The 16,936-nt window shown below is 42.5% G+C and overlaps 1 protein-coding gene across 1 annotated transcript in view; it reads right to left on the bottom strand.

Moving 5' to 3' along the window:
• BCL7A (BAF chromatin remodeling complex subunit BCL7A) overlaps positions 1 to 16,936 on the bottom strand; it is a 28,357-nt gene that overhangs the window by 7,410 nt on the left and 4,011 nt on the right. The window contains exons 2-4 of the mRNA XM_081175197.1: positions 12,069 to 12,150; positions 7,010 to 7,106; positions 1,352 to 1,519 (exon numbers count right to left, since the gene is read on the bottom strand). Of these exons, the coding sequence (XP_081031323.1) occupies positions 1,352 to 1,519; positions 7,010 to 7,106; positions 12,069 to 12,150 (347 nt within the window). The remainder of the gene's footprint in view (positions 1 to 1,351; positions 1,520 to 7,009; positions 7,107 to 12,068; positions 12,151 to 16,936) is intronic.

The raw sequence follows: 16,936 nt of genomic DNA, 5'->3' as shown, positions 1-16,936 counted from the left end.
GCAAAAGCCTTAATGTGAGTGTGCTCCCAATTGTTCTTCGGCAGGCAGCACTTGCATTCAGCATGTTTTCAATTTAAACTCCTGATTGGAGTAACTAAGTGGAGCTGATGTCTGCTGAAATTTAAAATTCAGTGCCAAATGCAATTCCTGCTTTTGGCCAGAATCTTTGCCGTCGCAACCTGGATTCAAACTTAATTAAGAAGGAAGAAACTCTAAGCATGCTCCAGATTTTAAAAATCTGAATGACCTGATGGCACATAATTTAACAGGCGGGTGGGTCAAGTTCCCCACTCTTGCATTAAGCCAAGGGTTAACAACAGCACTACGTAGACAAGGAGCACATCAGGAACAGTACAGTCATACCTCATGCTACGTTTACTTCATGTTATGTTTTTTCAGATTGCGTCCCGCAGTAACCTGGAAGTACCGGAAAGGGTTACTTCCGGGTTTTGCTGCTCGCACATGTGCAGTTGCACTAAATCGCGCTTCGCGCATGCGCTCAAAGGCTAAATCACGCTGCACACCTGCGCAGATACCACACTTCAGGTTGCGGGCTTTTCATGTTGTGAACGGGCCTCTGGAACGGATTCCGTTCGCAACCAGAGGTACCACTGTATTTCCACTGACTTTTGCTTTGCTTTCAAATTATCTATTCTCTGGTTAGTGAAATGTACAAACTCTGAATCATGGTTTATAACAAACAATGGTTAGTTAAACAAGCCAGCTTCATAAGATATGGTTTGGAGTTGTTTAGCAGTTAACCATTGTTTGTTGTAAATCACAATCCCTGTTTTGTACATAACACTAAGCCAAGGATTTGTTGAAAGCAGAAAGAATGCCTACACTTGACAGAAGTCCTTCCCTGACTGCATGGAAGGAAAGGGAAGCTTATGAGTCTAACACTTTCCTTGGTCTTATGGAGGCTCGTCCACATAGAACTACAACATGGTTTAGCATTGTGTGAATGTGGTCAATGAAAGCAAAAAGTAACTAAGTGAAAACGGAGTGTCAGTTTTCAAAGCAGTAGGAAGGAGGGCAGATCTTAAATTATAGTTACAGTCATACCTCCGCTTACGTAAACTTTGGGGTACGTAAGCAGCAAACCTGGAAGTATATTTCTGAGTTTTTGCCACATGCGTGCATGCGCAGAAGCGGTCTCTCCGGTTGCAAAAACCTCAAGATCTGGCCGGCCCTCCGGAACAGATCCCATCTGCAACTGGAGGTACCACTGGATCTCCTTCTCAAGTGGGAGACACAGTGGGTCTGCTAACAAATGAAGCTTATGTGGTGCACATGGAATGCCAACTGTTTATCTACCAGTTATGAGTAGGAAGATTTGCACATGAATTACCTTCTGAACCAGGCTCCTCTTTTGCATCTGCTTGAGTATCGTCAGATTTTGTTCCAGGGCCATCTGCCTGCCCTGTGGAGTTCTGCTCTGGCAGGGGGCTAGAGTTGCTGCTGTTCTCTTGTTTAATTGGTGAAGCATCAGCTATGGAACTCTGGTTGCTGTTATCATCTGTAAATAAGAGACAGGCTTGGTGAAAGCGATGAACATTCCCAAAATTGTATTTACATGTTAGGGGCTGCTGACCTGCCAAGCCCTCCACCCCTTTCCACCTCACCCAACTCCTCACTTCTTCAGCCTCTCATGGGTCCTTTTGCCCCCCATCCCTTCCAACTGCTGCCTCTCTCAACTCCCCACACCCCTGCCTATCCACCCACTCACTCTTGTTGCTATTCCCAATCCCCTCACAGCTCACTCCGATCCCAACCACCACTCAGGGAGGAGAGTGGGGTGAAGAGGATAAAGTATTCTGCGGTAACCTCCTTTTTGGCCCCAAGGCTGCTGGCCTGCCAAGGCAGCTCCTCAACAACCATCTTGCTTTGCAGCTGCTTTCTTCCTCCCCAGCTGCAGATGCAGAGACCAAAATGGCTGTGTCAGGTATACAATGGCAGCAGAGGAGGGCAGTTTCTGGAAACAACCCCTGTCTGTCCTGACTGTTCCCCTGCAGCTCATCTTGACACTTGCTTGTATGCCTGCTTGCTGTTCTGTTGTCATATTGAACTTGACATGGCCACCTATTGGCAGCCAGGCAAACTGCAGGATGACAACTTTTTTTCTTACGAAAATATTATACAGCAAGATAGTGCATGGCTACATTTCTGACACTTCCCAGTATTCCATATCAAATCCATACAGTGGTACCTCTGGTTACGTACTTAATTTGTTCCAGAGGTCCATTCTTAACCTGAAACTGTTCTTAACCTGAAGCACCACTTTAGCTAATGGGGCCTCCCGCTGCTGCTGCACCGCCAACGCACGATTTCTGTTCTCATCCTGAAGCAAAGTTCTTAACCTGAGATACTATTTCTGAGTTAGCGGAGTCTGTAACCTGAAGTGTCTGTAACCTGAAGCATATGTAACCCGAGGTACCACTGTATCTATGTTGGCAACTCAAACTAGACCAATATAAGGGTTAATTACTTGAGAGATCTTTTTGCAGATCCTTTTAATGTCACAGAAAAGCAAACATGGCTGCCTCTGTTGCATCTAGTTTGTGCTTAAGTATCAATAATCTGTTCACTGACTCTTCCCAGCTGCCTAAATATGCAGAGAAAGCTGAAAGAAGCTGCCTAAAGTTTGGGATTTATCCATTTTTTAAAAGTGGAGGCTTAAGTGATGTACAAGGTGTTCTAAATCTGTGGTATTGATGGGGACTTCATACTGGCTAATAGTCAGTACAGTCATGCAATACTTATTACTCTTGTCAAAAATATGACTATATAATATGCTGATGTCACGCTACTCACATTATAGCAAAATTCTCCAAGGAATGGTGGAGGGAGAGAGCAAACATAGTGCGAGCTGGCTCACAATTACAACAAAGGAAAGTGAAGTACTTTTTCCACCCACAAGCACATGTCCTACCTGCTCCACTGCCACAGAATCTGGACATAGAACCATACAATGGAAGAGTTGGGACCCAAAGCTCCAGTGCAGGAATCACAGATAAAGAATCCCTGACAGGTGGCTAGCTATACAGTCCCTGTTTAAAAGCCTCCATTGACTGAGAGTCCACCACCTTCCAAGTTAGACTTGTTCCACTGGCAATCAGCTCTTACTTTCAGAAAGTTCTCCCTAGTGTTTAGAAGTTTAGAATCTACTTTCTTGTAATTTGAATCCATTGGTTTGGATCCTACCCTCTGGAACAGCAAAAAAACAACAACTCTGTTCTATCTTCCATGTGACAACCCTATAGATATCTGCAGATGGCTATCGTGCCACCTATCAGGCTTTTCTTCTCCAGGCTAAACATACCCAACTCCTTCAACCGTTTCTTAGATGAACATTCTTTCAATTCCTTCATACGAGTAATTTATAAAGATGTTGAACAACACCAGGCCCAGCACAGAACCCTGAAGCAACCCACTTGTCACTTTTTTCCAGGATGACGACAAACCACTGGCAAACACTCTTTGGGTTCAGTCGGTCATCCAGGTTATCCACAAGAATATCATGGGGGACTTTGCCGAAAGCCTTATTAAAATCAAGATACACTACATTCACAGCATTCCCTTGACCCACCAAACTTTTAGATCATGACTTGTTTTTTCTAAGTGCTCATAGACCAACTGTTTGATTATCTGTTCTACAACATTTCCTGGTATTGACATCAAGCTGACCATCCGGAAGTTCCCAGAGTCTTCTTTCTTCCCCTTTTGGAAAATGGGGACAACATTTGCCCACCTCCAGTCTACAAGTTCTCCATGAATTCTCTAAGCTTATAGTCAGAGGCTCTGAGATTACTTCTGCAAGTTCTTTCAGTTTCCTTGGAAGCAGTTCACCAGGTCCTGGAGATCTGATTTCATTTAAAGTAGCTAGGTGTTCCCTTTCCCCCTCTCTGCCTATCCTGGGCTGCAGTTCCCTCTCTGCATCGTTTATTTTATTCCATTAACACCAGGTTGGGCACTGACGTTGAGCAGTTCTGCCTTCACCCTGTCCCCCAATAGCATTTTCTCCATATCCTTCATGCAGAGGACCCACTCTTGCTTCAAATATAGCCAAAAAAGTCACTAATTATTATTTATAACCTCTCTTGCAAGCCTGAGCTTGTTTTGAGCTTTAGCCGCCTGACCTTCTCCCTGCAAGTGTTGGCTAGTCCTTCTTTCATGATTTGCTCCGTCTTCCCTTTCTTATACATGCAAGGAATGAACTGCATTGACCATTATTGACAAAAGGACAGTCACAAATACTGGGTTGCACAGGAAACACAGCTGCTACGAAAGTTAGTAGCTCCTCATTCATGGGGCAAATGCTTCATCTAAAAAGCCACTTGAAGGAGATCACAGTTATGGAGTAAAATCCAGCTGCATCTCTTAAATTGCATCAGACAACGGCATGCACCTAAAATGGCTAGTTCAATCAAATCTGCACCAAGGTAAATGCAGGTAATTAGATTTCAGGCAAATTCATCCTTCATTCATGCCAATAAACATCTAGTCAGCACTACGTGGCTGTGTATGGATGCATTTAGCCAGAAAGATTTAGACCCATTCCAGATGCCTTAACTTGCTAATAGGAAAGAGGACCAATTCCATTCCACCCTAGTTATGCAGACCCTCTCCAAGTGCAGCTCTCCTAGGGAAAGGATTCATAACTGAATATGGGGAGACCCATACCTCAGTGGCAGAATACATGATTTATTTGTACAAGGTCCTAAATCTAATCCTAATCATCACCAGCTAGAAAAATATGGTAGCAGGTGGTGGGAATGGCCCAAGGGTCAGAGATCTTAAAGAGTAGTTACTAGTTATGGGAGACATTGCTGGGTGAGATGGACCAATGATTTGACTCAGCATAAGGACAGCTTCACGTGATGCTCAAATAAAATACAGGGCAACTTAATATGGGTAAGAAAGAGGCTTTGGTCACAGCTACCAACTGAAAAACTCCTCCATGGAGTTTCAACGGTTCCCCACACTCTTGATGAAAGATGCTGGCTAATAAAAGCTATCGCCTTACCTACTTTGCCTCTCACCAAGACATTCAGAATTGGAAAATTACAGATTCCACTGATGGTAGCCATGGTAACATTTAATGACTCACTTTAAGTGTTAATCTGTCAAGTACATGCTTCTGGAGAGAAAACCTTAATTCTCCAGACTCTCTTTTGTCAGGTTTGAAGGCTTTCCAGGGACACATATTACAGCAGGAAAGCACCCCCATGTGACCTAGAATCTCTTCTGACATCAGATGAGAATCTGAAGCAGTATTATTCACAAGGTAACAAAACTGAACCAGAGTGAAACAAGGGCATCAAGTGAGATGAAATGCTGTGTTTCCAAAAACGACATTCCATGTTCTTTAGAATATTGCTACAGTGTGCTTATTTAACTGTTTTTCATGCAAAAAAGAAGAGGAAATGGATATAGAGTACAGAAAGACAGATTTAAGGGGAAGCATTATCCCCTTAGTTAGTATCCAAAATCATCTAGAGCAGGGGTCTGCAACCTTTAAGACAAAAAGAGCCACTTGGACCCGTTTCTGAAGAAAAAAAAACTGGGAGCCGCAAAACCCATCAATAAAAAAATAACTTTTTTGTCACTTTTTTATTATTTCTTTGTTTGACCCCTCAGAATTACTCCTCCTCATAGAAATAAACGTTAAATTAACAAGTTACCTTTTTGTGTGTGTGTGTTCTTCACTCCCCTTCAAAACAGTGACCAGCGTACATGCCCCTTACAATGTAGCGGGCAGGTGGGCAGGAAGGTGACGTCGGGACGGTGCGTGACTAACACATGCACTGCCCCCATGCGACATCACAGCCAGTACAGCGCCCGCCACAGTGGGGAGTGTCGGGGCGCACAATGCGCCTCCTCCCCTCGCTAGTATCCGCCCCGGAGCCGCGGCAAAGGTGTAAAAGAGCCACATGCGGCTCCGGAGCCGCGGGTTGCAGACCCCTGATCTAGAGGGACCATAAATTCCGCTGAGCTTTTATTGCCAGTCAAATATTGCAGCTCCTTCCAGTGCTCCTTCCTGAGAGAGGGAGTGGTTTTGCTTGTGTTGGAAGAACTCAACAGTGCCTCAGAGGCCCAGCATGATGGAAGAACCAGCCCTTGCTCTCTGCTGGACAGAAGAAAGGCAAATGAATCTCCCAGGTCTCACAAAAGAGCAAGACAAGATTCTCCCAAGCTCATAGCAAGATCGGGGAGACATCGCCATCCTTCTTTTAAGCGAGGAAAAATCTCTCAGCCTCACACTGACTTTGGAAGTGCCTGAACCCATGCACTGCCTTGCTGCTTTCAGATCTTATCCAATGTTTTATGTTTAAAGAAAATTGGGTATGGAACATATGAATTCAGGAATGTGGGAGATCAAAATTAATTATCACTCAGCAAATGCTTTATTTAATTTGCTTCAAGCTTCATTTCAACTTGTGGAAACAATGCTAAGATTTCCTTCCCTTACACCTTACTTATCAAATGATATTTCCCCTTCCTACTGCTTCATTTTCTGTGCCAGACGAAAGCCAACCATTACCAAACCTACCAGCACCAATTCAACACAAAGCCAGCCTGAAAAATTCTCTCTCTGAAGCAGCCGCTGCCCAGCAGCCTTTTAGATTATACTGTTTAATCTGCTAAACCAGGCGTAGGCAAACTCCGGCCCTTCAGATGTCTGGGACTACAATTCCCATGATCCCTAGCTAACAGGACCAGTGGTCAGGGATGATGGGAACTGTAGTCCCAAACATCTGGAGGGACGGGGTTTGCCTATGCCTGTGCTAAACACTTCAAAAAGTGGTCCACAACTGCGTCTGGTGATACCAGTATCAGTAGCGACCCCAGATCTCAGCCATGCCCATGTGGGTTCTATTATATAGCCAAACACTAAACCAATGTTGGTTATCAATCCATGCGGAAGTCAAGTGGCCATGTCTGGAGGCCCCTCTCCGCACCACACCTGCAGCTGCTGAAGCTGGTACTGTCTCCTTGCTCCACTCACCATTCATATCCATCATCCCAGGAGAAGAGCTGTTCTCTGGAGTAGTAACCTCAGATCCACACTTTTCATCTTTACCTTTTTTCTTGTTCTTGGTTTTCTGAGAAGGGAAAAAAAATAAGTCATGAAATCGTGTGGCCTCCACTGCAAGGTCCAATGATCAGGGACTGGTACTTTTACCCATTCAACCAAGGTTCAATTCCCAGTTACTAAATATGGTTTGTTTTATGAACTGAAACTTTAGTTTACACATCTCTTGTATAACAGTGCAAACCAAGCATCCCTCAGTGCCACTGATTTTAATCAATTAATGACATACTGTGGTACCTCTGGTTACAAACGCTTCTGGTTACAAGCTCTGCTAACCTGGAAGTAGCTGCTCCTGGTTGCGAACTTTGCCCCAGGATGCAAATGGAAATCGTGCACCAGCGGGAGGCCCCGTTGGTGAAAGCACGCCTCAGGATAAGAACGGTTTCAGCTAAAGAACGGACCTCCAGAACAAATTAAGTTCGTAACCAGAGGAACCACTGTATTGATATCAAAGAAGCAGGATCCAAAATGGTGTTGCCCAGTAGTTTTCAACCAGTGTGCCTTGAATGATGGTCAGGGGTGCCGCAGGCAATACTGGTCTGTCCCTCTGTCCTTCCCTCACTCCTCTGATGCCCTCTAACAGCTCTGCCTCCCAAAGGCTTGTGCGGCTGTTTGTTGTAGCAGCCATGGCTACAAGCTCCCCAGGCAAATGGTGCCTCTGGGGCTGGTTCTCAGGTCCCTGTGGGTTAGTTTGAGGAGGCACCTCTATTTGGGGCGGGGCAGCTCAGAGACCAGGGATGGCAGCATTAGCTGCCCGGAGGACTCCCAAGGAGACGGAAGGGGAGACGAGGGAACTGGACTAGATGTCCCTCAGAGTCCTTTCCAGCTCTACAATTCTATGATTCTATGCAAGTATATGAATTCTCCTTCAACCCTGAAAGCTGTGGAAAAGGTTGTCCAATTACATCCTGTTGAAGATGCTTGTGATTATCAATGCTGATTTTCCAGTCTGATGAGACCAAGGTGTATTAATTTAAATTTATTTAATTTAAACTGAGGAGGAGAAACCTATTGATGGGGGGGGCAATGTTTGACCAAGCTTCTGATCTGCACTTCACACAACTTTCTAAATTAAAAGTAGAATTAATATATTTTATTTACAACTGGGAAAATCCTAGTAAGGAAGGTATGTTTTAGCTATACAATGTCATATGTGTGTGTGTGTGTGTGTGTGTGTGTGTGTGTGTATTCACTACTTTAGAAAATGATACAGAATATTTGGCTTAGAACTCTTTGATCATAATTTGAGTTAAACTGCATGTATCGTACCATAGTTAAAATACATATGCAGTCATACCTTAGTTGATGAACGCCTTGCGACTCGAACGTTTTGGCTCCCAAACGCAGCAAACTCAGAAGTGAGCGTTCCAGTTTACGAACGTTCTTTGGAACCCGAACGTCCGACGCAACGTCCGATTGGCTGCAGGAGCTTCCTGCAGCCAATCGGAGCCACGCCTTGGTTTCACGTTTTGGAAGTTGAACAGACTTCCAGAACGGATTCTGTTTGACTTCCGAGGTACGGCTGTAATCATTTCAAATCATGGATTTCTGATCATCTCATTGTATTTGCAAAAAGACCTGGACAATGTCACTTTCCTGCAGACTAATGCCAAAATATTTTGGGTCAAGGGCCATAACTTAGAAGTTACTTTGCATGCAGAAGGTTCCAGATTCAATCCTCCGCATCTCCAGGTAGGGCAAGAAGAGAACCTTGTCTGACATCTTGGAGAGCAGCTGCCAGGCAGCATGGACAATACTGAGCTAAATGGACTAATGATCTGAGTCCGTATAAGGCAGCTTTCTGTATTCCTAAAACTCCAAATACTCTTCTCCACTGTGAGATGGGAAATAAAACTACACATTTTCACAACTCATAGCAAAAATTGCAGAGCTTGCCTCATTAAAACATATATTACTATTTAAATCTCTCTTCTGCTCTTCCTCCAAATAGTTCAGGACAAGGGACATGGTGCTGCTTCTTTTTTCCCTCAAAGGCTGCATCAGCAGAAGTCTAGCATCCAGATCAAGGTAGTAATAGTATCACTTAAGTCTGCCTTGGTCAGACCCCACCTGGAGTACAGGTACCGTATTTTTTGCTCTATAACACGCACCTGACCATAACACGCACGTAGTTTTTAGAGGAGGAAAATCCGTAGGCATGCCACCCGTAGGCATTCCCTCCATAACACGCACAGACATTTCCCCTTACTTTCTAGGAGGAAAAAAGTGAGTGTTGTGGTGCAAAAAATACGGTAACTCCCCATTTATGCACTGGTTACATTCCAAGACACCACATGTTTAAGTGAAATTGTGTATATTTGAAACATCATTGAAAAAGCCTTCAAAAACCCTGCCCCGCCCCTTTCTCTGATGTATTTGTGTTATTTTCAGGATTGGCACAATGCACACATGCATAGTCACACATATCTTGGACGTGCCTAAAATAGTCTCTGCCTGTACTGTGTCCTGTTCCGGGCACCACAATTTAAGAAGGATATTGACAAGCTGGAATGTATGCAGAGAAGGGGAACCAAGATGATCAAGGATCTGGAAACCAAGCCTTATGAGGAACAGTTGAGGAAACTGGGTATGATTAGCCAGGAAAAGAGGAGCCTAAGAGGAGATATGATAGCTATCTGATGGGCTGCCACATAGAAGATGGCACAAGCTTGTTTTCTGCTACTCCAGAGAGGAGGACCCAAACCAGTGGATTCAAATTACAAGAAAGGAAATTCTGCCTAATATTAGGAAGAACCTTCTGAATGTAAGACCTGGTCAACAGTGGAACCGACTACCTCAGAAAGTCAATGGAGGTTTTTAAACAGAGGTTGAATGTCCATCTGCAAGGGATTCTTTAGCTGCAATTCCAGCCTTGGAGGCAGTTAGACTAGATGAGTCTTGGGGTCCTTCTAAATCTACAATTACTGTATATGATTCTGCAGTCATCCAATGAACTTCGCAGCAGAGAGGAACATGAAACTGGCTTAAGAAAGGAATGTAAGACTAGTAAGTTCAGAGAAATAAAGGACAGCTTCAATGTGTTTCTGAAGCTAGATCTTACACCTGCCATAGCTTTCTTGTTCTTGGTTTCCATTTCCAAGCCCACAATTTGTTGTAATCCAATCTCTCTCTCACTGGATTTTAAAAATAAAACATAAATATACATTTTACATACTTTATGAATGTAACTATATCTATATCTCACAGTCTTTTGAATGCTAGAGTTCAAGCAGCTTGTTCCTTCTATAGGAAAACCACTTTTAATGCACTGGTCAATATGTTTTACAGAAAGTTGTGGATTAAATTCTAGGAGGTTATATAAAATATACTCTATTTTAACATGTTTGTATTTAACTCAGATTTAATTTACTCTTTTATAGTTCATACCATTACACAATTTTAAATGAATAATTAAGGATATCTGATTTGGGGCAGGGGGAGTATTCTTATATACGCTGGTGCAGACAACAATAAGATCAACGTGAAACCACAAACCTAATCAGATGCTACATGGAGCACCATCCATTCCCTCAAATGCTAACAGCGCTGCAGAAGCTAAAAAAACCAAGTGAGGGATGATAACATCAACCGTGTGAAAAATCCATGTATGAAAAAGGATGCTGCATTTTCAATTAGAAGGTGACGTAATTGGTCTCCTAGGAGAAAGTGACAGATGCACTGCTCTCAACGCACACTCAGTGCCTGCGGAGAGAATGAGAAGCCAGATGCTTGAAAGGGGGCAAAGAGAGGGGCAGGGCTCAGAGATGAGAGCATTAGGGTCAGGCAACACTCTAAAAAATTACAAGCAGATGGCCAGATGACAGCCTATTGCTACAGAAGGCACTGACTCCATGTTGGGGGTTTTGCTCTTACCCATATTTGTGTATGTCTGTTGAGACAAACAGGTGAAAATGTTGCAGTCACACAAGCACCATAGCTATGCAATCAGTATTGTAGACACAGCCTACAAAATGATTAAAGGACACAATTTTCAATACTGCAATCGCTAAACGCCTCTGCATAGACAGAATAGCAATAATGAAAAATGGAGGGTTATCTTTCCAGGAAACTTTTGACTTTAAAATAAACTTTCCATGATGCTAATGTATCATTAATTGTAAAGTTGCATGTTAGGTACCAGTTCTGGAGATCTCATAGCCAGTTTTTTTTTAAAAAAAAAATATACATTAATAAAGTGGTTATAATTACAGCAAACAGTCATTCTGATGCAAGCATTCCAATTAAGCGCTGACACTAGGCAATACAATATTTTGCAAGTTTCATTCCAACAGGAATTCTTTTTAGCTTCTGATATTTTAAAACACATGATTAGACAGAAGCCCAAAAGGAAGGGGGAAATGTGCTCCCGTTTTCCTATTTAGACACATGCACACTCAAGCCTAATCAAGAGGCTATGTGTTTTCTAGCTTTTTTTCACAACTTGGTCAATCTTCTTGTTTTCTGAAGATTATTATGCATTTCCTCCAGTTATATGCAAGGCATATTGAAATCAGTGTCGCCAGTAGTTTTTGCAATTCAAGAGTACCACCTAGAGACCAAGTTGTGATTTCCAGTAGCCTGAAATAAATCTCCACTGCAGAAGAGCTAGGGCAGCTGTTATCATCCCCTTTTTCTATGCTACTTCCCTGAAGCCTTCTGATATGCGCAAGAGACTCCATTGTGGTACTGCTTTCATAAGTAAACAAACTGTAAAGTATCCCACCCACGCCCACCTCTCTTAATTGTGGTCTCCAATTAAGAACTGCTATTAAACATGTGAAATTAACAATGTGTCACTGAACTGTGTATTGGTTCATGTATTTAAAAATAAAAAAATAAGAAGTGCTGCTGCATTTGGAGGGGGGCAGATGGCAACTAGCCATGCTGTTTTTGCCCCTATAAGCCAGGTTCCAGGAGCCATTCAGCTCCTGGATTTTATATCTCACTTTCTAACACTTCTTGAAATACTTACATCATCTACTTTGGGCTCTGTTACTGGTACCCATTTGTAAATCCTGAGGGATGTGTCACCAACTGTCACCCATTTCTTCTCCCTACAAAAAGATAACACATGTTAGTTTCAAAATAGCACATTAAAAAGTGGCGTGGTAGTATATATTGTGGAAGGTCTGTAACAACCTATTCAAATTGGTTGTATGTTCTCTAGGGACCTGAGAACATACGATGATGTGTAGAGTTGTCTGCATTTAATACAGGAGACATGTTATCTTTTAAAACCAGCAGATACCTTTGCCATTTTGCGGGTTCTTGTTGGCACAGCCCAACAAGCAAAAGTGACAAAGCAAGCGAGAGAGAGACCTACCCATCCAGAGAGCACATGCACTGAACACAATCTTTTGGTCATTTAGTATGTCACAACAGCAGATAATATCTAATTTGAGGGGAAACGTAACCGAAATCAATTTTAAGTGTTTCTCAAAGTATAAAGGTATACCAACTAACTCCAAATTCCTAGAGACAGGAATACCACATGGCAGCATATGCATGTCCTCCAATCCCCTCTGCAAAATCCAAGCAGCTGGTGGCAGCTGGAGAGCTTTTCTACAATGGGAGGCTGTCAGGCTTAGAAAGGAAAATTTTGGAAGGATACATGACACATGAAACTCAAATGCTAAACCAGAGCTTGCCGGTTCAGGCAAGTGAGCAAGCCCTGGTACGCCTCAAACCAGGTAATCACTTCACGTGAGGCACCCAAACCCCAAACTGCTCACTCTTCACTCAATCAATGCCAAACCACTGTCTTGTGTTATGTCTGAAGCACCCCGTTAAATTTCCGCATGATATAGCACACATACATGTACAGTTAGCTGGAACTCAACTCCTTGCAAGTCCCAGCAAGTATGAGTAACAAAAGCAGCTACACTGGAAGGGGAGAAACAAGATTCCCTGGTGGGCCAGAAGTATTAATCTGTAGAACAGAAGGTGAGAGGTTTAGTGGAATTTTAAGAACAACAATAGAATGGAAAGAGGTCCAGATTATCTTTTTATCATTTCTGTGATATCACAAAGCTTGTTTTTGTTTTTAAATGAGAGACACTATGAAAATTAGCAGGAATCCCTCCATAGGGAGAGATTTCACCTACTAGCTATTCATCATAGAGAAAAGGGTGAAGACAAAGACTATCTAGAAACAGGGGGCATCCACATCATAAAAGTGTATAGTGTCTTACAGCAGCATTTCTTACAATGGTGTTTCTGAAAACATGTAGTTTATATATTATATCAACATTCTGATCCAACAGAGCCATTCTCCATTCCTAAAGCTCAATGCTCTGAAATGTTTATCAGTGCTCTGAAATCCAATGCACTGACCTAATACTGAAAGAAGGAAAATCACTAAAGTAGAACGCACTTTAAATTTGAGTTCTAAACGTAATTTGTTATTTAACAAAATTTATAGACCACTTAATCAAAAAAGAGCTCTTCAGCAGTTTACATAAGGCTGCATGTGTAATGTAATTAAGCAATTAAGCCAATGGAAGAATGAACCTATCACTGTTCTCTTGAACACAAGACACCTGTGTGTTTCTAGTTATAAAAACAACATTTAAACGGAATCTGTTCCACAATGTATTACGAGATGCTGCATTTGAAAACCAAAAGTTCAATATACCTGTTAGCATCTCAAAGCAGCCACAAACAGCATCTTCACTCGATCAACTGCAGAATACAGGAGGAAACCTATGTTAGTATTTTTTATTAAAAAAAAAATCTAGAGTGAAATTTATCCCCGATATTTGAGAGTCTTCATTTAATTATGTAGATTTGACTCTATTTGGCCCAAGAGACACATTCCCTTGTGGGCAACAATCTGGGGGTCACCTGCCAGTGCAAGGGGGAGCTATTTTACCCATTGGCTAGTCCACACACTCACACATCCCTCTCTATCTTCCTTCCAGGTAAGCAGAGGACATTATCAGAGCTCCAGGACACATTCCAGCCAGGCAAAAACACTCCAGAAGGAGGTGAAGAAGGGGCGGTGAAGGGTGTGGTAGGAAAAGTGACAAGGGCCTGGAGGGTCACATTTGGCCCCCAGGCTAGAGGTCCCCCACCACTAATGTAGATGATCAAGAGCACTGAACTCAGGCCTACATATGTTGAAAAAAACAAGATTTAACAAGCTGCCTGAGATGTGCCCAGCAGACTAACGTCCTCTTCTTTGAGTATCCCATGCCTCTCAGTACAAACCTCTTATGAAACTTCCTTAAGATTCAAAAGCAGTTTCCCATTGCTTTATTAAGAAATACAAGTCCAAAGTCCCCTTGAGCAAGCAGTGTTAGCTGCACGGTTCTTTGGGTTTGGGCCAAAGGACAGAACGCTTGAAGAATCAGGGAACCTGAGGGAATAGAGATACTGGTAAGGATATGGAATAGAAACACTATGTCCCAGGACAGGCATACCTCGGAAGTCTGTTCGACTTCCAAAACATTCCACTTCCAAAGCATGGCTTCCGATTGGCTGCAGGAAGCCGCAGAAGCCCCGTTGGACATTTGGCTTCCGAAAGAACATTCAAAAACTGGAAAACTCACTTCCGGTTTTTGATCGTTCGTGAGCTAAAACGCTTGACTCCCAAGGTGTTTGGGAGCCGAGGTACGACTGAACAGTATGTCCTATTCAGCCACTATGACAGCTTACAAACTTTAGCAAATAGATAATTAGTTTCTCCAGTTTAGCAATGCTGCTTCACTGACCTGTCCTTCAAAAAGCAGTATCTAATTGGAAGCACTCTATTTTAATTACAGTTCCCCATTCCACAAACATTTTTGATATACCAAAATTTGCATGGGGTAGTATGCATGGAATAGGGCTTGCTCAGCGCAATATGGATTATAATTTGTATGAATGATAAGTAGGGACGCATATGCCTTCTGTAATCTTGAATAATAAAGAAAAAACAGGGAAAATCAGCAGTTTCTTCAAGCAGGATTAGGATTCTACTTCACATAGGCTGCTATCTGATCTGTTTTACTATTCCCCATGACTACTTAAGATGGGTATTTCTTCTTTTTACCTACCATCACCATCAGTATTTTAAAATTAACACTTTCTAATATTTTTTTCCTCCCTGTAAGCATTTCACTTGGCAGTAGCACCTCTGTTTCTTAGTTTATCTCGACCTTTCTCTATTGTGTTGTGAATGGCCTATAAGGGGGCACAATGACATTTGTTTTCTTCCAGGGAAGCTGGAGGAGGCCAGCTAGGGTCAGGGACTGCTACACTTGTGGATAAAGATTTTGGGGGGTGCACTAGGATTATGTATGCAGCAGTGCAAACAGATCGGGTTGCACCTCTTTTTGCACAGAAACTGAGCCCCATAGATCTGGCTAACTGCACCACACCATTTCAGCAGACTAGTCCAATAAGTTTTCACATCTTGGTCAAATTAAGCTTCTTTAAAACCGGGGCATGTTTTAATCTCAAGTTCAGTTATGCATAAAAAGCGACATACTTTTCTAGTTTAACACATTATCTTAATATGGACCTAAGCAAAAGGTAGATTAATATAAAAATCCTTCTACAAACTGGTTATGGACACAAGCCAGAGTAAATTAGATATGCCTAAGTATCACTCATATCAATATGATTAAGCACATTGTTAAACACAACTATTTCTACTAGTAATAGGATCACCTGGTTTCTCTGGCCTGCACCATGCATATACATATCAAATAAAAAGGTGAACATAACACATACACATGAGAAATACTCAACAGGCTTTGACACTGAAATAAATCATTTTCATCATAGGTTGCCTTCAAGGCCCTATTTAACCTCATGCCTAAGATACGACTTTAGAGTTTTCAAAGGTATAGCGTATCCATCTGATAAACAGAAGGCTGCATCGCCGACACAGATGCACACCTTGAACAAGCAGAAATCCAGGTGCCTCAGAAGGAAAAAAATATTTCTCTAATCATCAAGCCACATACAATCAACACCATCAAACCACAGGAATACTGAACAATAAACCTTTCTGTCTCAAGCAGATGTTTGACTGGAGGCTGAAGAAACCAGTGTCAGTAGCCAGGCTGATTGAGAAGGACCAGTCTGTTCTCAACTGTTTAGGACTGAATGAATGCAGAGAGCGATCCAAACACCTGAACCATCAAAGGTAGCCAATGACTGCTGAAACTACTGGGTTCCCCAAGTTTGCCAGCATTCATTAATCACACTTGGTAACAGCAATGGAATAACTTTTTGTAGAACATTTTGCCTGCAACAACCTTCCAGTGAGAGATATATGTATACGCCTGGTCTATTTTGCTATTTTCCCATGACTGCTTCAGGCAGGTTTTTCTTCTTCCAGCGCCATCTCTCTCTCTCTCATTCTACATACATGCGCGCACATGTGCATGCATGCACAGAACTGTACCCAATGTATAACAACAACAACAACAACAACAACAACAACAACAACAACAACAACAATAATAATAATAATAATAAATTTATTTATACCCCGCCCATCTGGCTGAGTTTCCCCTGCCACTCTGGGCGGCTTCCAACTGAATATTAAAAACAATGCAGCATTAAATATTAAAAACTTCCCTAAGCAGGGCTGCCTTCAGATGTCTTTTAAAAATAGGATAGTTGCTTATTTCCTTGACATCTGATGGGAGGGTGTTCCACAGGGCGGGGGCCACTACTGAGAAGGCCCAACGTATGTTGGGACTCAGTGCCATACCACGCAAAGTGTCTTCAGCAATAGCAAGCTTGAAGTCTTCAATACAGTGCAGCACACAGAAGGCATGTAAAGACATTAAATTTCATGCCAACAATCTTTCATCTCAGAATACAGAAATATCCACAACCTATCAC

Source organism: Podarcis bocagei (genome assembly GCF_964188305.1).
Source record: "Podarcis bocagei genome assembly, chromosome: 16".
In the NCBI taxonomy this organism is placed as follows: Eukaryota; Metazoa; Chordata; class Lepidosauria; order Squamata; family Lacertidae; genus Podarcis; species Podarcis bocagei.
Note: the sequence above shows the minus strand (reverse complement) of the source record. Positions and strands in the feature narration are given on the sequence as shown.